Source organism: Notolabrus celidotus, chromosome 3 (assembly GCF_009762535.1).
Source record: "Notolabrus celidotus isolate fNotCel1 chromosome 3, fNotCel1.pri, whole genome shotgun sequence".
NCBI classification, from domain to species: Eukaryota; Metazoa; Chordata; class Actinopteri; order Labriformes; family Labridae; genus Notolabrus; species Notolabrus celidotus.
In genome coordinates this window covers 318,250-335,686 of record NC_048274.1, presented here as the reverse complement: position 1 = coordinate 335,686, position 17,437 = coordinate 318,250, and the positions used below count along the sequence as shown (strand labels likewise).

The 17,437-nt window shown below is 40.2% G+C and overlaps 1 protein-coding gene and 1 long non-coding RNA gene across 3 annotated transcripts; one reads left to right on the top strand and one right to left on the bottom strand.

Annotated features, from left to right (window-relative positions):
* Positions 1 to 6,183: 6,183 nt before the first annotated feature.
* On the bottom strand, positions 6,184 to 14,445 carry LOC117810911 (ras association domain-containing protein 7-like). 2 transcript variants are annotated; one of them, XM_034680910.1, is made up of 5 exons: positions 13,912 to 14,445; positions 8,811 to 8,939; positions 7,785 to 8,423; positions 7,155 to 7,423; positions 6,184 to 6,973 (listed from the first exon to the last, which is right to left on the bottom strand). In XM_034680910.1, the coding sequence occupies exons 2-5, from the start codon at positions 8,911 to 8,913 to the stop codon at positions 6,821 to 6,823; spliced, it is 1,164 nt and encodes a 387-aa protein (XP_034536801.1). In that variant the 5' UTR covers positions 8,914 to 8,939; positions 13,912 to 14,445; the 3' UTR covers positions 6,184 to 6,820. The 2 variants fall into 2 exon arrangements, with proteins under 2 accessions (XP_034536801.1, XP_034536802.1); XM_034680911.1 differs by having other exon boundaries at positions 6,816 to 6,968.
* Positions 10,494 to 15,991, top strand: LOC117810913. Its single transcript, XR_004630876.1, has 4 exons — positions 10,494 to 10,670; positions 10,783 to 10,847; positions 13,976 to 14,117; positions 15,549 to 15,991. It is a non-coding gene; the product is annotated as an uncharacterized LOC117810913 (long non-coding RNA).
* The last annotated feature ends 1,446 nt before the right edge of the window (positions 15,992 to 17,437 follow it).

Genomic DNA, 17,437 nt, shown 5'->3' with positions numbered 1-17,437 from the left:
CTCTGTCTTGTGTTCCTCCTCTCACACACTCAGGGTTTATATACCGGCTCTGCCCACACACAAAGCCGGTAATGGAGCTGAGATGTGGTATTTTCAGGGATAATCCCACCACCCTGGGAACAGCACGTACCTGTGGGACAAGGTTTTAGGTCCTCACCTCTTGAGGAGTCTGAGATTGTTTACCAAGAGGAGACACGGTTTGAGTCACTTGATGTTTGAACATCAATGAAGATGTCAAATAGTTAACTCCAACACGACCAAGGCAGCTGTTAAGATTATTTTAAGATTTTCACTGTATATCATTTGTACCAAATACTCCTTTAAAATGAAAACTCAATGTGTTTTACAACGTTTATCCTTCATGAGAGGGAACTCTTGCAGCAGTGGCATGTAAAACTTCCTTGACTCATGAACAGGTGAACAGCCTTCTAGTGGATGGTGTAAAGAGAGAGACAGAACAATGAAAATAGATGATACTAATCATAAAAATTACAGATGGAAATGTTGTACTTTTAATTCGATCCTATAAAAACAACCAATAAAAGTTGCTTTCATTCACAACTCCAGTTCCAAAAAAAGTTGCAATGCCGAATTCTGAATACGCACATATTTTTAATGTTTTTTAAATCATCTTAACCTTAGATGTAAGTGAAAACAACGCTAACACAATATGTCACACGTTGAAACTGACAAATGTTCTTGTTTTATGAAAATATATGCCCATTTTGAATTTGATGCAGACAAAAAATTGGTACTGTGACAATGACAAACACTGTAAGAGTTGTGTTGTGATAAAAAAAAAAAAAACCTGGAGGAACATTTCCCAAGTAAAGATGGGAGAGACTGCGAGAGCAAAGAGTGCAACAGTTTCAGAATAATTTTCCTCTAGAAGTTGAGGATATCATTATCTATAGTACATAATATCATTAAAAGATTCAGAGAAACGGGTGAAGTACACAATGTATAATACCAATAATCACCCTTTTGTTAGAGGTGATCAATTTTTCTTTGCATGTCGCTAAACACTGGGGAGGAAATTAGAATTAAAAATAAAAATAAAAATAAAGCAAACAAATAAAACAGAACAGAACAAAGACGGAGGTGGGGTGGGAGAAGAGGTCAGGTATTGCTTCTTTGAACAGGTTGGTCTTAAGGTTGTTTTAAATGATTGAAGTGAGTCCAAGTTGCAGCTGTGTGGAGGGAGAGAGTTCCAGAGAGTCGGGCAGCGATGGCAAAGGCTCTGTCGCCCAAGGTTCAGTGCTTGGACTTGCTGGTAAACTTTTTGTTTGTGTGTTTCATTGCCTGTATTTTCTCTCTCTCTCTCTAATTTAAGAATAAATCAAAACATAAAATTTTCAGAGAAATTGAAATCTCTGTACAAAAAGGACAAGGCCTTAAACCAACACTGGATTCCTGTGATCTTCAGGACCTCAGGCCACACTGCATTAAAAACAGACATGGCTCTGTAGTGGAAGTTACTGCATGGGCTCAGAATCACGTCCAAAAACCATTGTCTGTAAACACAATTTGTGTCTGCATCCACAAATGCATTATTATTACATTATGCTTACCTATGTTCTTGAATTTGAATGCATATGATGTACAGATGTAGAGTAAGAATAAGAACCATGGGTGTTCTAGTACAAAATAAAAAGTGAGTACAGGACATCAGTGCAGAATCCAAAGAGACATGAAAGTAAAGTGGTAAATATAGCACAAAGAAAAGTGAAGAGAAAACGTTTAAAAAATTACATTTTACTTTCGAATTAAATGATATTTGATTTCTTGCATCTTCATTTTGAATTTAATGCCGCCTTGAGAAGACAAGCCTTGTAAAACTTCTGTCTGCTAACCAACTGTAGCGCATGTTAGATCAGTTTTGATTGGATTAGAGAAGAGTAGATTACAGGCAATTAGATCAGTTTGTTGTGGATTAGATCAGCGTGTCAGAGATCATGGGGGAAAAGCAACAGCAGCGTTGTTTATCGTTGTTGTTCTCCTTCTAAAAAACATGTTTAACACGGATTCAGTGTTCATTTGGAGGAAAAATCAGGGTATGATCGTCCTTTGTTCGGTTTGTGGTCTTTTCAGAGTAGACTCTCTGATAGACTGCCCCATGCAGGCCAGACAGAAGACCACACTGTGACTGACGGCTGTATATTTAGAGAGAGGGGGTCAGTGCTCAGAGTGGATTACACCTGATGACCTGAATTGTGAGAGGGTGATGTAATTTTCAACCAACAATGAGGAGAGATCACTTTGTTACTCAACACAAAGATGAGCTGTTAGTCAGCCTGGAGGAGAGACTAAGACTACACAACATCAACAAGACCTGAACACGTACAGAAGGTCAGAGGTGGACCCGATCACTTAGCCTTTACATGTAACAAGTGGACTCGGTGACTTCTGCGGTGTGTTGTCTCTTCACAGCTGACCGTTTATTTGATTACAACATAATAATTAAAACCTCAGTGTTCATTTTCCTGATTCGACACATACAGCTGAATGTACAGAAATGTTAAGCTAGCAGCATTTATCATAAAACTAGCTCATTCCAGTCATCTCTGTGGCGTCTTCAGCTCGAACAAAACGCTCTTTGTTGGCTTCCTGTCCGTTTAAAGATTGGTTTTCTCCATAGACGTGGTCTTAGCTTTCATGTTTATGCTGATGACACACAGATATACCTGTCTGTTAGAGCCACTGATGCTGGATCCACTTCTTACTGTTTCTATAATATCAAAATGTCATTATAGAAAGTTGTTTTCATGCTGATTTATGTCCAAATGCTCATCTTTCTTGTGAGTTTATAATTAGTCCGTTATTTGGTGTTAAAAAGAGGCGATGCGGCGTCATGATTAACAGCTGTGTTGACAGACTCAGCTGCTGCAGCGCTGTGTGCAAGTAAGTTAGTAAGTAAAGTTTATTCAGTATAGCACCTTTTACAGAGCATAGTCACAAAGAGCTTCACAGAGTATCAACATATGGACAAGACAATTAAATATGGAATATATAAAATAAAAATGATAGCAGACAAAATAACAACCACAATACAAGATCACAACAAACGGTCAAAAGCCATAAGAAGTGAATGTGTCTTAAAGGTGACATATCACGCTTTTTTCATCAACATATATTGGTCTAAGAGGTCCCCAAAACATGTCTTTAAAGTTTATGCTCAAAAAAACACTTTGAAATCAGATTCTGGTCTGCCTGAAAAACCCTCTTCTTCAGCCCTCCTCAGAACACTCTGTTTTCTCTCTGACCACGCCCCCTCAGGAAGTGGGTGTTCCTCGGCTGTCCAGCACGTTGATCTAATGTTTACATGTTGGCTGAATATACACGGCTGCTCACAGACCCGCGTTACTTCAACCCTCTGAATCTGATCCAGAATCTGATCCTGATGGAGAGGCGCCTGCAGCAGGACCTTTCTGAACCATTGGTCACAGATTTAGTGTTTCTTGTTGTTTTATTTGTCAGTATGTAGACGTGTGTCTTGGTACACAGCTACGAACATGTAGCTATGTGGCTATGCTAACTAGCACTAGCACTTATCCATGATAAATAAAAATCATCCACTAGATCTTCAAATCTGCAGACGTGGGGAGTCAAAGCGACCTTTGTGTTTATTAAGACAGCCTACAACTAGCATGCCTCCCTCCTAAGCTCCTTGTTAGCACACATGTGTGCAGGGAATGAAAAACGGAGGAGGGGTTGAGTTGTATTTTATACAGTCTATGGGCTGAACAAGCTCCGAGCTCTGACTCCGTGACAGACCGGATATTGTTGTTACGTAACAAAAACACGGAAGTCTGAAACGGCTCGTTTCACACACATTTACAGAAAGGTGGAGAAATCAGAACAGGGGCAGAATGGATTCTTTTCATTACAGGGGGTTTGTAGACATGCCAGGGACACAGATTTCAGGGAGAGAACCATTAAAAAGTCAATTTTGCATGATATGTCACCTTTAAGCTGCTTCTTGAAAGCTTCAGTGGAAACAGCACGGAGAGTTGGAGCCACATGCTCAAAGGCACCGTCACCTTTTCTTTTTAGTCTAACACGAGGAACAACAAGCAGACCCTGGTCAGAAAGTCTAAGGGGTCTACTGAGGATGTAAGGATGGATTGCTTTATGTGTTAATAAGACGATCTTAAACTGTACTCTGAATTTGATTGGCAGCCAATGTAAGGAGAATAAAATGGGTGTGATGTGGGTTTTCTCACTTGACCTGATTAGCAGTCTTGCAGCAGCATTTTGGATCATTGTAGGCGGTGAAGAGAAGATTTAATGAGGCTGGGGAAAAGAGAACTGCAATAATTGAGCCATGAGGAAATGAACAGGATTACTAGAGTAGAGGAGGAACGGTGAGAGGAAATGTAACAAACACTAACACAAGAGTCAGTACACAACATGTGCTGTGACGCTGTGGACCGTACTGACCGGTAAGTTAAATACCACGGCCCCACCAGCCTGCAGGTTGCTTCTGTGCTTGCCTTGGCTCCAGATTACGTCAGCAGCACATGTCAGCGCCTCTCACCGGGGTAATTTGGCTTCATTATTTTACAATGTGAGGAAGTGGAGGCAGGGTTCATTTATTTACAAAAAGTATGACTATAAATGTTTCATGACGTTTAAAAGCTAAAACTGATAATTATAACTCTCACCAATGTGTGTTTCGTTTTTGTCAGTGAGATAAGGTGGAACCTGAAAGCTAAAAGACATCCTTTTACCACTTTAATATCCTTGTATTACTTTTCCTTTTCAGAACTGTTGTACAAAGCTTTATCTAAAATATTCTGCGCTTCTATACTTACTTTTTAAATTGTTATCTTTACTATATTTGTAATTAAAATAATAATGAAAAACTGGACTAATATTGCCCCCCCCATCCCAACCCCACCACATGTGTACCCCATGGAAACAAGGCCTTCCTTGTTTTTTTGGTTTATTATTGTTGTTGTTGTTTGTTGTTTGTTTTGTGTGTGTGTTCTAGGTGTTTTGGTCTTATTGTATATCAGGTGTATTTTCCCTGTCATTGTCTTTCTTATTTTTGGAAAATAAAGTGAAAATTAAATTATTAAAACTGTATTTGTTTTTGTATTTGTATCTTATTTTATTCCTTCTTTCTATTAATATTCTGATGTCCTTACTGAAGGCTGATTTATACTTCTGCGTTGAATCAACGGCGTAGCCTACGCCGGGGGTCCGCGTAGCTCCCGTACCTACGCCGAGGCCTACGCAAGTAGCTGACGTGCACCTCCTCCAAAATGTAACTCCCCGTAGAGCCGACGCGGACCGCAAGCCCCGTGATTGGTCCGCTCGGTGGCTTTGTCTTTCCCGCATTTACAACACTTCCGGGATCCCGGACATCGGCTGCACATCGTCCGTGTATTTCATCTCCTCCTCTCTATTCTTAATCTAATCATGTCTGTATGATAAACAGCAACATGTATCAGCTGTAGATTAACATAACACGCTCTGAATCTCTGTGGAAAAGTAAACAGAGATCGTAGCGGGACCGGAAGCAGGCGGCCGGCTATCAGAGAGACCGCACTGCCCTCAAGCGTTTCGGCGGAGAATTGCTGCGCGACACAGACACATCGACGCACAAGTATGTGGGGCTCATGTCCGCGTCAGCCCCTGCTGCGTAGGGGAGACGCAGAAGTATAAATCAGCCTTTATAGTGAATAAGAGCAACTGTATTGACCAAATTTCCCTCCTCCAGCTGGAATAAAGTATTTCTGATTCTGATTCAAAATACCTGATATTTCCCCCACTGTGCGTCTAACCAGTCTGTCAAAAGACAAGCAATGCAGCTCTGTGATTAGGCTGAATGAGTTGAGGGGTATAGTGTTCCTTTTTCCACTTATCTGCAACAAGTGTGCAACGAGTACAAAGTCTTACGGCCTCCATGCATCTTTCTTATTTTCATAGAGAAGTTTTTCCCTGATGGACTTCAGTGATAAAGCAACAACAAACTAAATCTAAAATATCTGCCAAAACATACACAGGATGGAGGTGTTTCATCCACATTACACACAGTGAATAGTTGGATCACACAGGGTCTGTTGTTGAAGCTTTGGGAGTTTGGTGAATGTGTTTGAAGCTTTGGCGCCCTCTGCTGGAGCAAAAGCTAACTATATCATACAAGCCTGGATTGGAGCAGAAAATAAACACACGCTGTTTTCAAAAACAACAAATAAGACTTTAATAAAATATAAAATGTTTCATAAAAAGGACTTTAAACAAAGATTTATGCATCAAATTCTGGTAGGACATTTACACGTGCAAAGATTCAGACATTCAGTGTTTGCTGCTGCGTCGACATTCCTTCTTTAGTTTATAACTTCATTATTTACGGCACTGTTGCTTTTAATTATCACAGAGGATATGGCAGTGATTGGCTTTCACTCCAACACTTTGACTCACACCAACACACACACACACACACACACACACACACACACACACACACACGCACAGTAACAGAGGAAATGTGTCAGAGCAGACTTTTCCTTACTTTCTTAGCTGCATTTAAGGCTTCATTAAACAGTGAAATAACTCTACATTAAATATGTTAAATATAATAAATCTGCTGTAGGATAAAAAATAATGATCTCTTTTGTTATTTTAAATATTATAACCTTAGAAAGACTTGAGGTTCAAGTTCCTCTGAGCCTGAATGTGACTGCTTATATCGTCTTCTTTGTGTTCATTTACTTCAAGAGAGAAAGTGAGACTTCTTTGAACACTTTTATAACTCTTACTTCATTAAATTGATCTGTAAACAAACTCTTCAGCTGTTTATTGTTGGCCATTGTTACTCCATGATCCCGGCGTTCCTTAGGTACACTTCGTTGACCGGCAGAGGGTTGGTCTGGTCTGCTTGAGGCCCGCCGGTCTGCTGGATGAACTGCTGCAGCTTACACTGTCTCAGTTCCTTGTTCAGTTCCTCCATCAGCTCCCACCTGTCCTACACGATGCAGGGACATTTTTAGTACAAGGAACAAATGCCCAGTGACAAAAATCTGAATTAGAAGCTAGGCAGCACAACTACTCCCAGGAAGTGAGGGCAAAACGTTTAGAGCTCCCCCTGCTGGAGAGGAACTACAGGTCGCCACTTCTCACTGACTCTAAGCTGAAGTTGTTTCTACCTGTAGCTGTTCCTCCGCAGCTTGTAGCTCCCTCTGAGTTACTGTCAACCTCGCATCCAGGTCGTCTCCCTGCTTCAGCCGGTGATGGAGCTCCTGCTTCAGCGGCTTCAGGGCCTGGTCCGGCTGCCGGGGCCCCGTCTGAGAGCTGTGTCTTTGGGCTCTGAGTTTCAGGTCCTGTTCCAGGTGTGCAGAGCGGGCGTGGAGCTCGCTGATGTGAAAGCCGTGATCATCCATCGATAGCTGTATCTCGTGAAGACGTCTCTGCATATCTGAGGAGAAGTGTTTACATTCTTTAGAGATGTTTTAGAGACGATAGAGGGAGATGTTGTTCTTTGAGAAATGTAGAAAATGTAAACTATGATTGCCCTACTGATCTAGACTCTCCCACAATGCATTGCTACAGAAGAATGATCCTTAGAGAGACCTTTCAGAGACTTCAAATAAAAAGACAGAAAGATGTATGGAGAGGATTTGCACCTGCAGCTCACCTGTCCCCAATAACTGTCTCTAATCTGGTGACTCTCTGACCCTGGTGTTCAGAGAGTCATGAATCTGATGCTGTCCCTTTAATCATAAAGGTCTGGTTTTTGGTACCTTTAGGGCCACCATATAGTAAAGTTAAAGACGTACCTCGCTCTCTGTCCATCTCTTCCTGTAACTGTCTCTCCCAGTCCTCGCTGTGCATCAGCTCTGCCTGGTTCAGACTCAGCCTCTGCTCCAGCTCCTCCAGCTCCCTCTCAGAGACCACATCCAGACTAGAAACTGAAGCAGCCGACTCCTCCAGCTCCCACACCTCCGTGTCCCTCTCCAGAGCTTGAAGCTGAATCTCCAGGTCTTGCAGACGTCTCTGTTGCTGCAGAATCTGTCTGAACACTTCATCTTTGGATATATTCACAGGGTTTAGTGGATCTATGAAAGAGACCGGGGAAGCTCTCAGTTCCGGGGAGGCTCTCGGGGACGGAGACCAGGCCCTGTTTGGTTTAGTCCTCCTGGGATTCGTTGAGGGACCCAGATTAAAGGTGAGAGCTTTGTGTGGCTCTCTGCTCCTGGGGGGATCTGGTTCTGATGGTCTGTGCAGAGGAACCCCTCTCTCTCCGGAGGTTGTGTCTCGACCATCACTGAGGCTGGGACCGGTCCTCCTCAGGAGGAACTGGACCTCTGTTGCCTGCTGACCCAGCTGAGACAGAAGCCGGAGAGGACAGTCCTCTGCAACCAGCTGTCTCTCAGTCCCTCGTAGCTTCAGGAAAAGAATGTAGCGTCCTGTCTGACCTGCAAGAGGGATTCATAGCAGTTTAGACTCTGAGCTGGTGTCTGGGTTTGAACTGATGAGCTCTTCTCTTTTAGACGAACATTCAGTATGTTACAAGAAACCTTAAAGCTTTATGAGGATTAGAAACAAGTCCTCCTTTTCTTGTGTCAGACGTTTCATTAAAATTAGATCAGGAGGATCTATACCTTGCCTTATGTCATGAAGGTGTGTACGTTATCCATCCCTGTTTTTATTTACTAATCTTTTGTAGTAATGTCTTGTCAGATCTTAGTAAAGTTAGACAGCTCCTTATCGGAGGAGTTAGTCTTAATAAACATGCTTGTTTAAGAGGTGGTATTTGAGTATATGTGGGAGAGCCTGTCTCATATGAAAACTGAGCCACTTACCTATTGATTGTGCGAGGGCTATGACTACATCCTGGCAGGTTGTGTTCAGGGACAGGCCACACACCACTCGGACCACACCCTCCACCCACACCTTCAGCTCCATCACGCTGCTGCGGGACCACCAGTGACCTGCAAGGACATAGACAACACGTTTTTATACAATGTCCATACAATCAGGTTAAGCAAGGCATTTAAGTCCTATTAAAGATAGAATTAAACAAATTTAACTTGTTGAGCACCAAAAATGCAAAAATATTTTACAGGTATTTACATCGATCTAACTTGCTTCACAGGGTGGTTGTGTAAACGTGACTGGAGAAAAAAATCTAACTGATGTCTATTTCATTGAGTCAAGTATTCATGAGGCTAAAATCAATTGGATAACTTATTACTTTGATTGTTTTTGGTATTTTCTTAGCATCTTTGTATCCCCTTCAGCCACTATTTTCACCTACTTTACCGGGATAGCACAAGGCAAACAAAAACCCCTAGTCAAATAGATCACACATACAACTTTTGTTTCACCCATGAGGCATAAAATGAAGAAACCAGGACCCTGGACAGCAGTAGAAAACTTTTGGTTCTCAGCTGCTTTTATTTACAAACTATTATTAATATAAACAGTGGACTCGAGGCAGGACTCCAGGCCCCAGGAAACCTTTTTCACAGCCGGGGTCAGCCCAACAAGTTAATTTCACTTGTTTTCTCGAGATCACGACTCGTTTTTCTCATTATTTCAAGATAACAAGCTTTGTTTTCTCGAGATAACTAGAAGATTAACTCGTTATCTCGAGCAAACTGAGAAAATAAAATGTTTTTGATCATGTCCTTTGAGGGCTTCTGTACTTGTTAACTAAGGAACATATATATTTATGTATATAAACAAATACACAGGCGTGCAGACAGGTGGGGACAACCATAGACATACATACGTAGACGCTGCATTGACTGTATCACAGTAAGTACTGCATGTTTTTTTCCTGCATTAAATTATATTTTATACAATTAAAAAATGTCTATAAATTCAGTAATGGAGTTTATCTATCATTCATCTGCTAAAAAGCAGACTCACTACCAGTTGCAGCCTTTTATTAATTTGATAAACAAACTTAGTATGTTTTTTTTTTCGAAATAATTTTCATTTTAAGTACTTACATTATTTTTTATCCTTTATTGTAAAAACGGTTGATTAAAATTAGATAAATGCATCAGAGAATTAATTTTTTTCATAAAACCCACAGTTTTCACATCTACTTGTATTAGTTTACAGAACCACCACATCCAATATGGCGGACGCGCTGACGTATTGCAGCAGCGGGAAAGCCTATTTTATACAGCATAATGATAGATATATATATACATATATGGGAAAGCACGTCATGTCTATGGGGACAACCGGGTCAGTTGTCCCGGGCCCTGGGTCGAAGGGGGGCCCAGAACTGGACCCTGTGACAGTGAAAATATTTGCTGAAATAGTAATACAAAAATAAACATAAAAAACTTTTTAAATCAGTAATATTTGAGTCTCATAGTAAGCTTCCCATTGTTTTATTTTCCTAATTTTACGTCATATAGTGGTCAAAAACAATTTCCCTCTCCCTCCATGTAAAAATGGTTTAGTCCATTTCAGCGCGTGCATTCAAAACAAAAGTGTTCCCGCTCCCATCCCGCTAGCCCCGCCCCCCTCCTGTCACTGAGAGACCTGTCAACTGTCACTGTGGGCTGAAACCAGGGGAACAAACACGACGAGAGAAAAGAAGAAGAGGAAATTAAAAGATGGGAGTAAGGGAATTTATGGGCTAATTTTTTTTTAAAAGATGTGAAATGGAAAACGAATGACCCAGGGTCATTCTCAACCAGGTGAGACAGTTAAACACAGAGCCGACGATGACGAGCAGATTTCAGCCTAGCTTAAATGACCGTTAGCTTAAATGACCGTTAGCTCTTCTAACACCAAACCGTCCTCTCACAGCTCAGAGAAGAAGAGAGGAGAGACTCAGCAGCAGCTTGTAGAGGACAGCGGAGCAGGTGACACAGGTGAGGCTTGTTATTCAGGAGGAGGGAGAGAGAGAGAGAGAGAGAGAGAGAGAGAGAGAGAGCGCGCGCTGTACACATGACTACGGAGGGGGAGGGGCTGTGACCACCAGACCGTCCGGGTCACAGGGAGAGAGACGGGGAGAGGAGTGCGTCCATACCTGCCAACATTGGACTGTGAAAAATAGGGAGAATCAGCCTATACCCAGCAGCCCCGTCCATATATAAGCCTGAACTGCAGATAATTACATTTAATAAACGGATATGTAAGTCAAATACTTCAAATGTCTCTTAATTTCAAGGTTTGCAGTACAATATAACAATGAAATCATACAAAATTTAAAAAATCCATGTCTTACAAATATGACAAAATACATTAACATGTTAAAGAGTGAGAGTAGAGTGAGCCACTGCAGTGAGGAGTAACGCATCATATTCCAGGTAGAGGGGTTTGCATTGTAGTGTTAATTTTGGCGGCTATTTTAGATTTAGTCTTAGTTTTAAGACGAATATGCCTGTTAGTTTTAGTCACATTTTAGTTTTTTCAGCCCTTTATAGTCTTAGTCTAGTTTTAGTCGACGAAAACTCAAAACATTTTAGTCTAGTTTTAGTCAGATTTTTGTCTTTGATTTTTGCCAAAACATTTTCTCTCTCTAAAATAATTCATGTAGTAGATCAGATATCAGTATCAGGGCTACCAAGTGTTCAAATAGTCAATATTTCACTTTTTTAACACTTTTGTGTAATTTCTTAAGTTAAATGATTCAGCCTGCTAAAAAGTAAAAAGAAAACATTCTTGATGTGACCACTATGAAGATATTTAGATTCTCTTGATTCAAATAAAAATGCCATGGACACAATATGAGGACTGTAATGCACATTTACGACGGTCCCTGAATGCACCTGCACTGGACAGACAGTCAGTTCACGGCACTCTGAAATGCATCTGCATCTTTGATGATGAGGAGTTGATCCAAACTTACTAAATGTGTCTGATGTTTCACCAAACTGGATTAAATCAAGCTGTAGACGTCAAGCTTTTTACGGTGAGAGCGGCAACAACGTCAAACATCAAATATTAAACAGACGTCCCCCGGTTGTGTCTTTGTCACTAACGCACACCGGGGGGTAAAAATCCTCAATGAAGATGAGACAGATGCATGGAGGTGAGGAGAGCTGGTTCATTAAGGACACCTGCTGCAGGTAGAGACCAAGCTAACACTGAGCCCCTCAGATAATAACTCAGACTGTCACAGGAAGTCATCACGCCATCTTTAAAGACGCACAGCACAGGGGGAAACATGGATTCTAAATGTCCAACGGTCCGCCACTAATGTTTTTGTCTCGTCAACAAAATCAAAACATATGTTCTTCAGAGTTTTTATTATCAGTGATGCATCTTAGCGCGTCTCAGTCTCGTTTTCATCATGAAAAAATAGTCGTTGACGAACATTTATCGTCATAATTTTCATTAACGAAATTACCACTGTTGCGTTGACACCATATTATGATGTTAATACCATTATAGTATTATTTGAATAAAGTTTTGAATGCAGGAGTCTCTGTAATATGAATCTACAATCTATGTGCTTTTTAAAGGGATTTATCTGGGTCCTTTAAATCAATGAGCATACAAGCACTCCATAGAAGTTGAGGGACACTCATTTGATTTATATAAAAGTGAAATAGGGAGATTATCAGGAGAAATAACAACTCAGGAGTACAGAGGGAGAATAAGTTAAAAAGCGGTAGACTATACCGCCTAAATCAGGAGTGTTGACAGGTCTGCGGGTCAGAGCATCAGTCTGACATCTGTACATCTGTTACAGTGACCCTGGACTATGGCCCGCAAAAATATGGACTCAAATATTGCCACTGGAAATGTAAAAACTACATCACTCTGTCTCTAGACCTCTGGAATTGACAGCCCGCAATAAAAACTGATGAACACAGACATTGAAAATAACAAAGCATTTCTGAAGAGACTATTAGATGTGACATTATATTTAGATCTGCCATTCAGACACTAGATATGATACATAATGAACATTTTTTAAGGTATAATTTACCTTATCATGGGCACAATATACACCTCATCCGGCCCAACTGTTATTCTAAATATTGGTATCAGTGTCACCCCTGGTTTACACAGCTGGTGCGTCTTTGAGTTAAATTCTATTTCATACCAGGGTTAGTTTGTTTACCTGGAGTTATACATGTGATTCGTTTTTGCATCAAATATCATGAAGAACTCCCACAAACTATCCAGCCACCAGCACATTTTTAAAGTTCAAAGCGTGTCGGTTAAACAGCGGCTAAGTGTCAAGTGTTGAAGTTGTGTTCAGTGTGTGAATGAAGGTTTCTGTATCTGTGTATGTGCCCAATCATTACAGGAGAAGACACACAGGTTTGCTGAGTGCAGGAATGTGGCAGAACACACTGACATTCCTGGGGGACTCAGGCTCCACCCACACATACCTCCACTCTCTGTTTACTTGCACCTTTCACATTCATCCTCACTATCACCACCATGTAAATAATAAGAAACAGTTTAAATTATCAAATAAAAAAGCATCTTTTCATCCCAATAATGATTGTTTCACAAGACTAATAAAAAAGAATGTTTATGTTATTAAAACTGGTTGATATGCTTCAAATTTAGCAACAGGAAAACTGTATATGTTGTCATAAGAAGTATATCCTCCCCACCAGAAAATGTTTTTCTGATAAAATTATAAATCATAAAAATTAACTACCACCCTTCTTTGTTTTATTGAAACTTCTATTTTGACACTGATTCTTTTTCACGTTTTATTTAAACATTTTAGAAAAGTTTCCTGACTGATTTTTATCTGATTTAAGCATTCGGACAGTTTGATGCTGACACATTATCGAATGTAAATAATCACTAACTACTTTACAGATGAATATTACAAAAAGGTGTTACATTAATAGACCCACAAAGAGGTTAAACTCAGATGAAACCTCCCTCTGTGGTATTTTTGTGACACAAAAATTAGTGCCAGTCCAAAACAGGTTACAGGGATGTTAAATTGAAGACACTTACCTTTGAGTTTAATCCCTGCTCAGTTTCATTGATGCTTCTTCTTTTCTCCTTGTTGTGTGTTCAGGCTGGTGAGAGGCTGTGACCCAAACACTCTCACACAGGCATGCTTCAGAGGAGGAGGAGGAGGAGGAGGAGGAAGAGGAGGAGTGAGGCTGTGGAATGCAGCCCTTCTGGATGTGCTGCGTGAAAAGTGACGCCACCGAAAGGTAATTAACAACATTCACCTTGGTACAGTTTTGGTCTTTCTTCCACTTTCACCTCAGAGAAAGTATTCTTTTTAAAATCCTCCACATTCATTAAGTGCAGATATCACTCTGCAAATTTAGATTTCACTCTTTAGCATCAGGTGTACATGAGTTCCTCTAATTCTGTGATAAATCTAAACACTGATGTCACTGTGACCCTGAAACCGGGCTCCTCCCACTGCGAGTAAAAGATTCAAAATAAGAGGAGTGGCTCTTGCCTTTCCTTTCCCCGCTCCCTCGCCATATCTCTGCATTCCACTCTGCATGTCATCATGTGTGTGTGTTTGAATTTGTTCAGAGGATTAACATGCTGCTCAGCGGGTTCTCCTCAGTCATGTTTAATTAAAGCAGACACACACACCTGAAACATATTCGGGAGAGACGATTGGCAGCAGCAGCAGGTATCCCTGTATGAGGATACCGTTGCACTAAAATGTATTTCTCTCCAAAATTGGCACCAACATCCAGAGGTATGATCTCTTGTCTTCCCTTAAAATCACTCCACTATCAGATCTCAGACTATCGTGGGAGCCGGATACAGGTAAGGAATTAAATGAGGATATATGGGACAAGATTCTCTCTGGTTCACTCTTCTTCCCTGTGTGACAAACATGGTTTAATCCAGTGCAAAATTATATGTCGTACTTACTACTACAACCAACTCTACTAGTCCCACTTTTTGGGGTACCTCCTCATGCGATGGTCCTCCCAAAAAACTGTTTTGTCGCCTTCCTCACTTTATTGGCCAGATGTTGTATTCTATTTTGCTGGAGGCCTGCCTCTCCTCCATCCTATGAGGGCTAGGTCAAGGATGCTCTTTATTTTAGTAGACTAGAAAGGATTAAACATACTCTACATGGATCCTCAAAACTATTTTTTTTAAATGTGGCGGCCTTTCTTTGAACTTATGAAAACCCTGCAGTTCAAAGACCAACCTCAATAAAGCTGGTTGCAGATTTTAAGTTATTTCAACTTTTTATTTCTCAGGTTGTTTTTGGTGTTATTCTTATTGTTACTGCTTTTTTTTTTTCCTCTTGCACTGACTTATTTTTCAAATATCAACCTATTTATTTCATTGTATTTCACTATTACTATTTTCTATTTTAAATTATTATTATTAATTATTATTGTTTTTAATGTATTCACTTATTTTGTTTTCTAAACCAAAAAACATCACCTGCTTTAATTGTTTTTATTGATCTTCTGTATGTAATGTGTAAAAATTCAAATAAACAGATCTTTGAAAAAAAATGAAATGGTATTAACTGTGAATAAAGCTTGTACTAGATACTACCAATCCTGTCATTCAGTGATGCTGTGGCTCTTGTTCATGCATTTATTTAATCAAGGTTGGATTATTGTAATGTTCTTTTGTCGTGTCCGCCCAAGAAGTGATGGTGCAGAATGCAGCAGCTCGTCTTCTGACCGGGTCACACAGGTATGAGCACATAACTCCAGTGCTCTCCTCTCTTCACTGGTTGCCTGTTCATGCAAGAGCAGATTTTAAAGTGTTGCTGTTGACTTTTAAACATTTTAATTGCACTGCACCCTCCTATCTCGCCGACCTGGTGGACCCATATGTGTCTGCTGGTCTTTTAAGTGTCCCTAAGGTCCGGAAGAAGACTATTGGTGATCGGGCCTTCCCCACTCTATAGAACAGTCTCCTTGTTGACATTAGATTAGCATGTTCGGTTGATGTCTTCAAACCCACTTGTTTACTGTTGTTTACTGCTGATGTTTCTTATGATGTGTTGTGTCTTTGTATAATATATGGTGTCTCACTGTTCTTGAAATCTGCAACTGCTTTTAAGCTTTATAAAGCACTTCAATTGAAAGCGCTCCTGAGGCCCAGCCTATTCATTTATGTCCTCTGTAGTGGACATTTGATTTTGGTCTATATCTTTTGACTCATTTGAGCTATCCTACTAAGTGTCGGTGTGCTAAATAGAGGACATCCTGGCTTTTCCAATGATATCTCATGGTTTTGGGTGGGATGAGGGGAATTTCTTTTCATGCTGAGACAAAATGGAGACTGCAGCAAATCGCACATGCCAAGAAAAGAGAAAAGGTAAGTAAAATATTGTTTTATCATTATTTCATTATCATATATTTTCTTGTTCATGAGCATGTCAGGAATTATAATTTGGGGTCAAAGTTCAGTTAAACCTTTTGTTAGATATATAATAGCCCTTTTCTGAATGTCAACTATAATGGACAAATTAACGATTTACGAGGTTAGCTAATAGCTAACCAGCTAGCTAGTTCTTTGCTTACATTTAATCTCCCCTCCAGGAGACCATAACAATACTAAGTAGCTCGTTCAGTGACAGACTTCTTCACCCGCGGTGTCTCAAGGAGAGATACTGCAGGTCTTTTCTTCCTGCAGTGGTCAGACTCTATAACCAATAATATATATAGATATGTGTGTAAGATATGCTTATTTTTTACCTCTTTATTTTAATTGCTAATAACTTTTTAATAATTGTTACTTTATAGGCTCTTGTTTGCTTTATATATTTCTTTTGCACTGTCTACTCTGTTACTGTGACACTTGAATTTCCCCGTTGTGGGACGAGTAAAGGAATCTCTTATCTCTTATCTTATCTCTTAAAGTTCTGCCACAAAACACATTTCTTTGTGGGGTAATCAACAGGTTTAATGTATTTTATTTGTAAGTAATTAATATGATACATAAATAGTTGTTTATAACTATGTTTGATTTAACCTCTTTAATTTTTACACTACTGTAGGAGGCAGAACCGAGGCAGAGAGAATTTTGTATCGAATAGTTGAGGGAGATTCAGATCTGAAGTGGTCAGATGAGGAAAATGCTAAGAATGAGGTTGCTCCTGCAGGAGAAGAGAAAAAAAGCTCAGAGGAGGAGGCAGGAGGCTCATCATAAGCTGACGGACACAGATGAACAGGAAAACCGTCTTCCTCTGTGGGCCAACACCAGTATGTATGACAGATCCATAGATAGGTAGATAGATAAAATACTGTTCATTACCTCATTGATTTTTTTTTTTTTTACTATCAAAGATTTAAACCTGTGCTACCAAGGATGCCTGACTGTGAAGAGGACCCCACCATTCGTACAAACTGGAGTCCTATTCAGTACTTTTCACTGTACATTGACGACAAAGTCTTTGAAGCTTTGGCAGCATTCTCAAATCAGTTCTCAAATCAGAGAGAGCTACAGATGTGGTTCCGTTCCCACAGGAAGTCACCTGTACTTTGACCGCTACTTCACATCAGTTAAACTCATGGATGCATTGCTGGCC

What these genes read in the sequence shown, in the direction of transcription:
- LOC117810911 (XM_034680910.1), bottom strand. Translation starts at nt 8,913, where the DNA reads ATGGAGCTGAAGGTGTGGGTGGAGGGTGTGGTCCGAGTGGTGTGTGGC. An exon ending in AGAGATGGACAGAGAGCGAG is followed by an intron (nt 7,424 to 7,784) that starts GTACGTCTTTAA and finishes ACTTCTCCTCAG; the next exon opens with ATATGCAGAGACGTCTTCAC. An exon ending in CTGCGGAGGAACAGCTACAG is followed by an intron (nt 6,974 to 7,154) that starts GTAGAAACAACT and finishes TGCATCGTGTAG; the next exon opens with GACAGGTGGGAGCTGATGGA.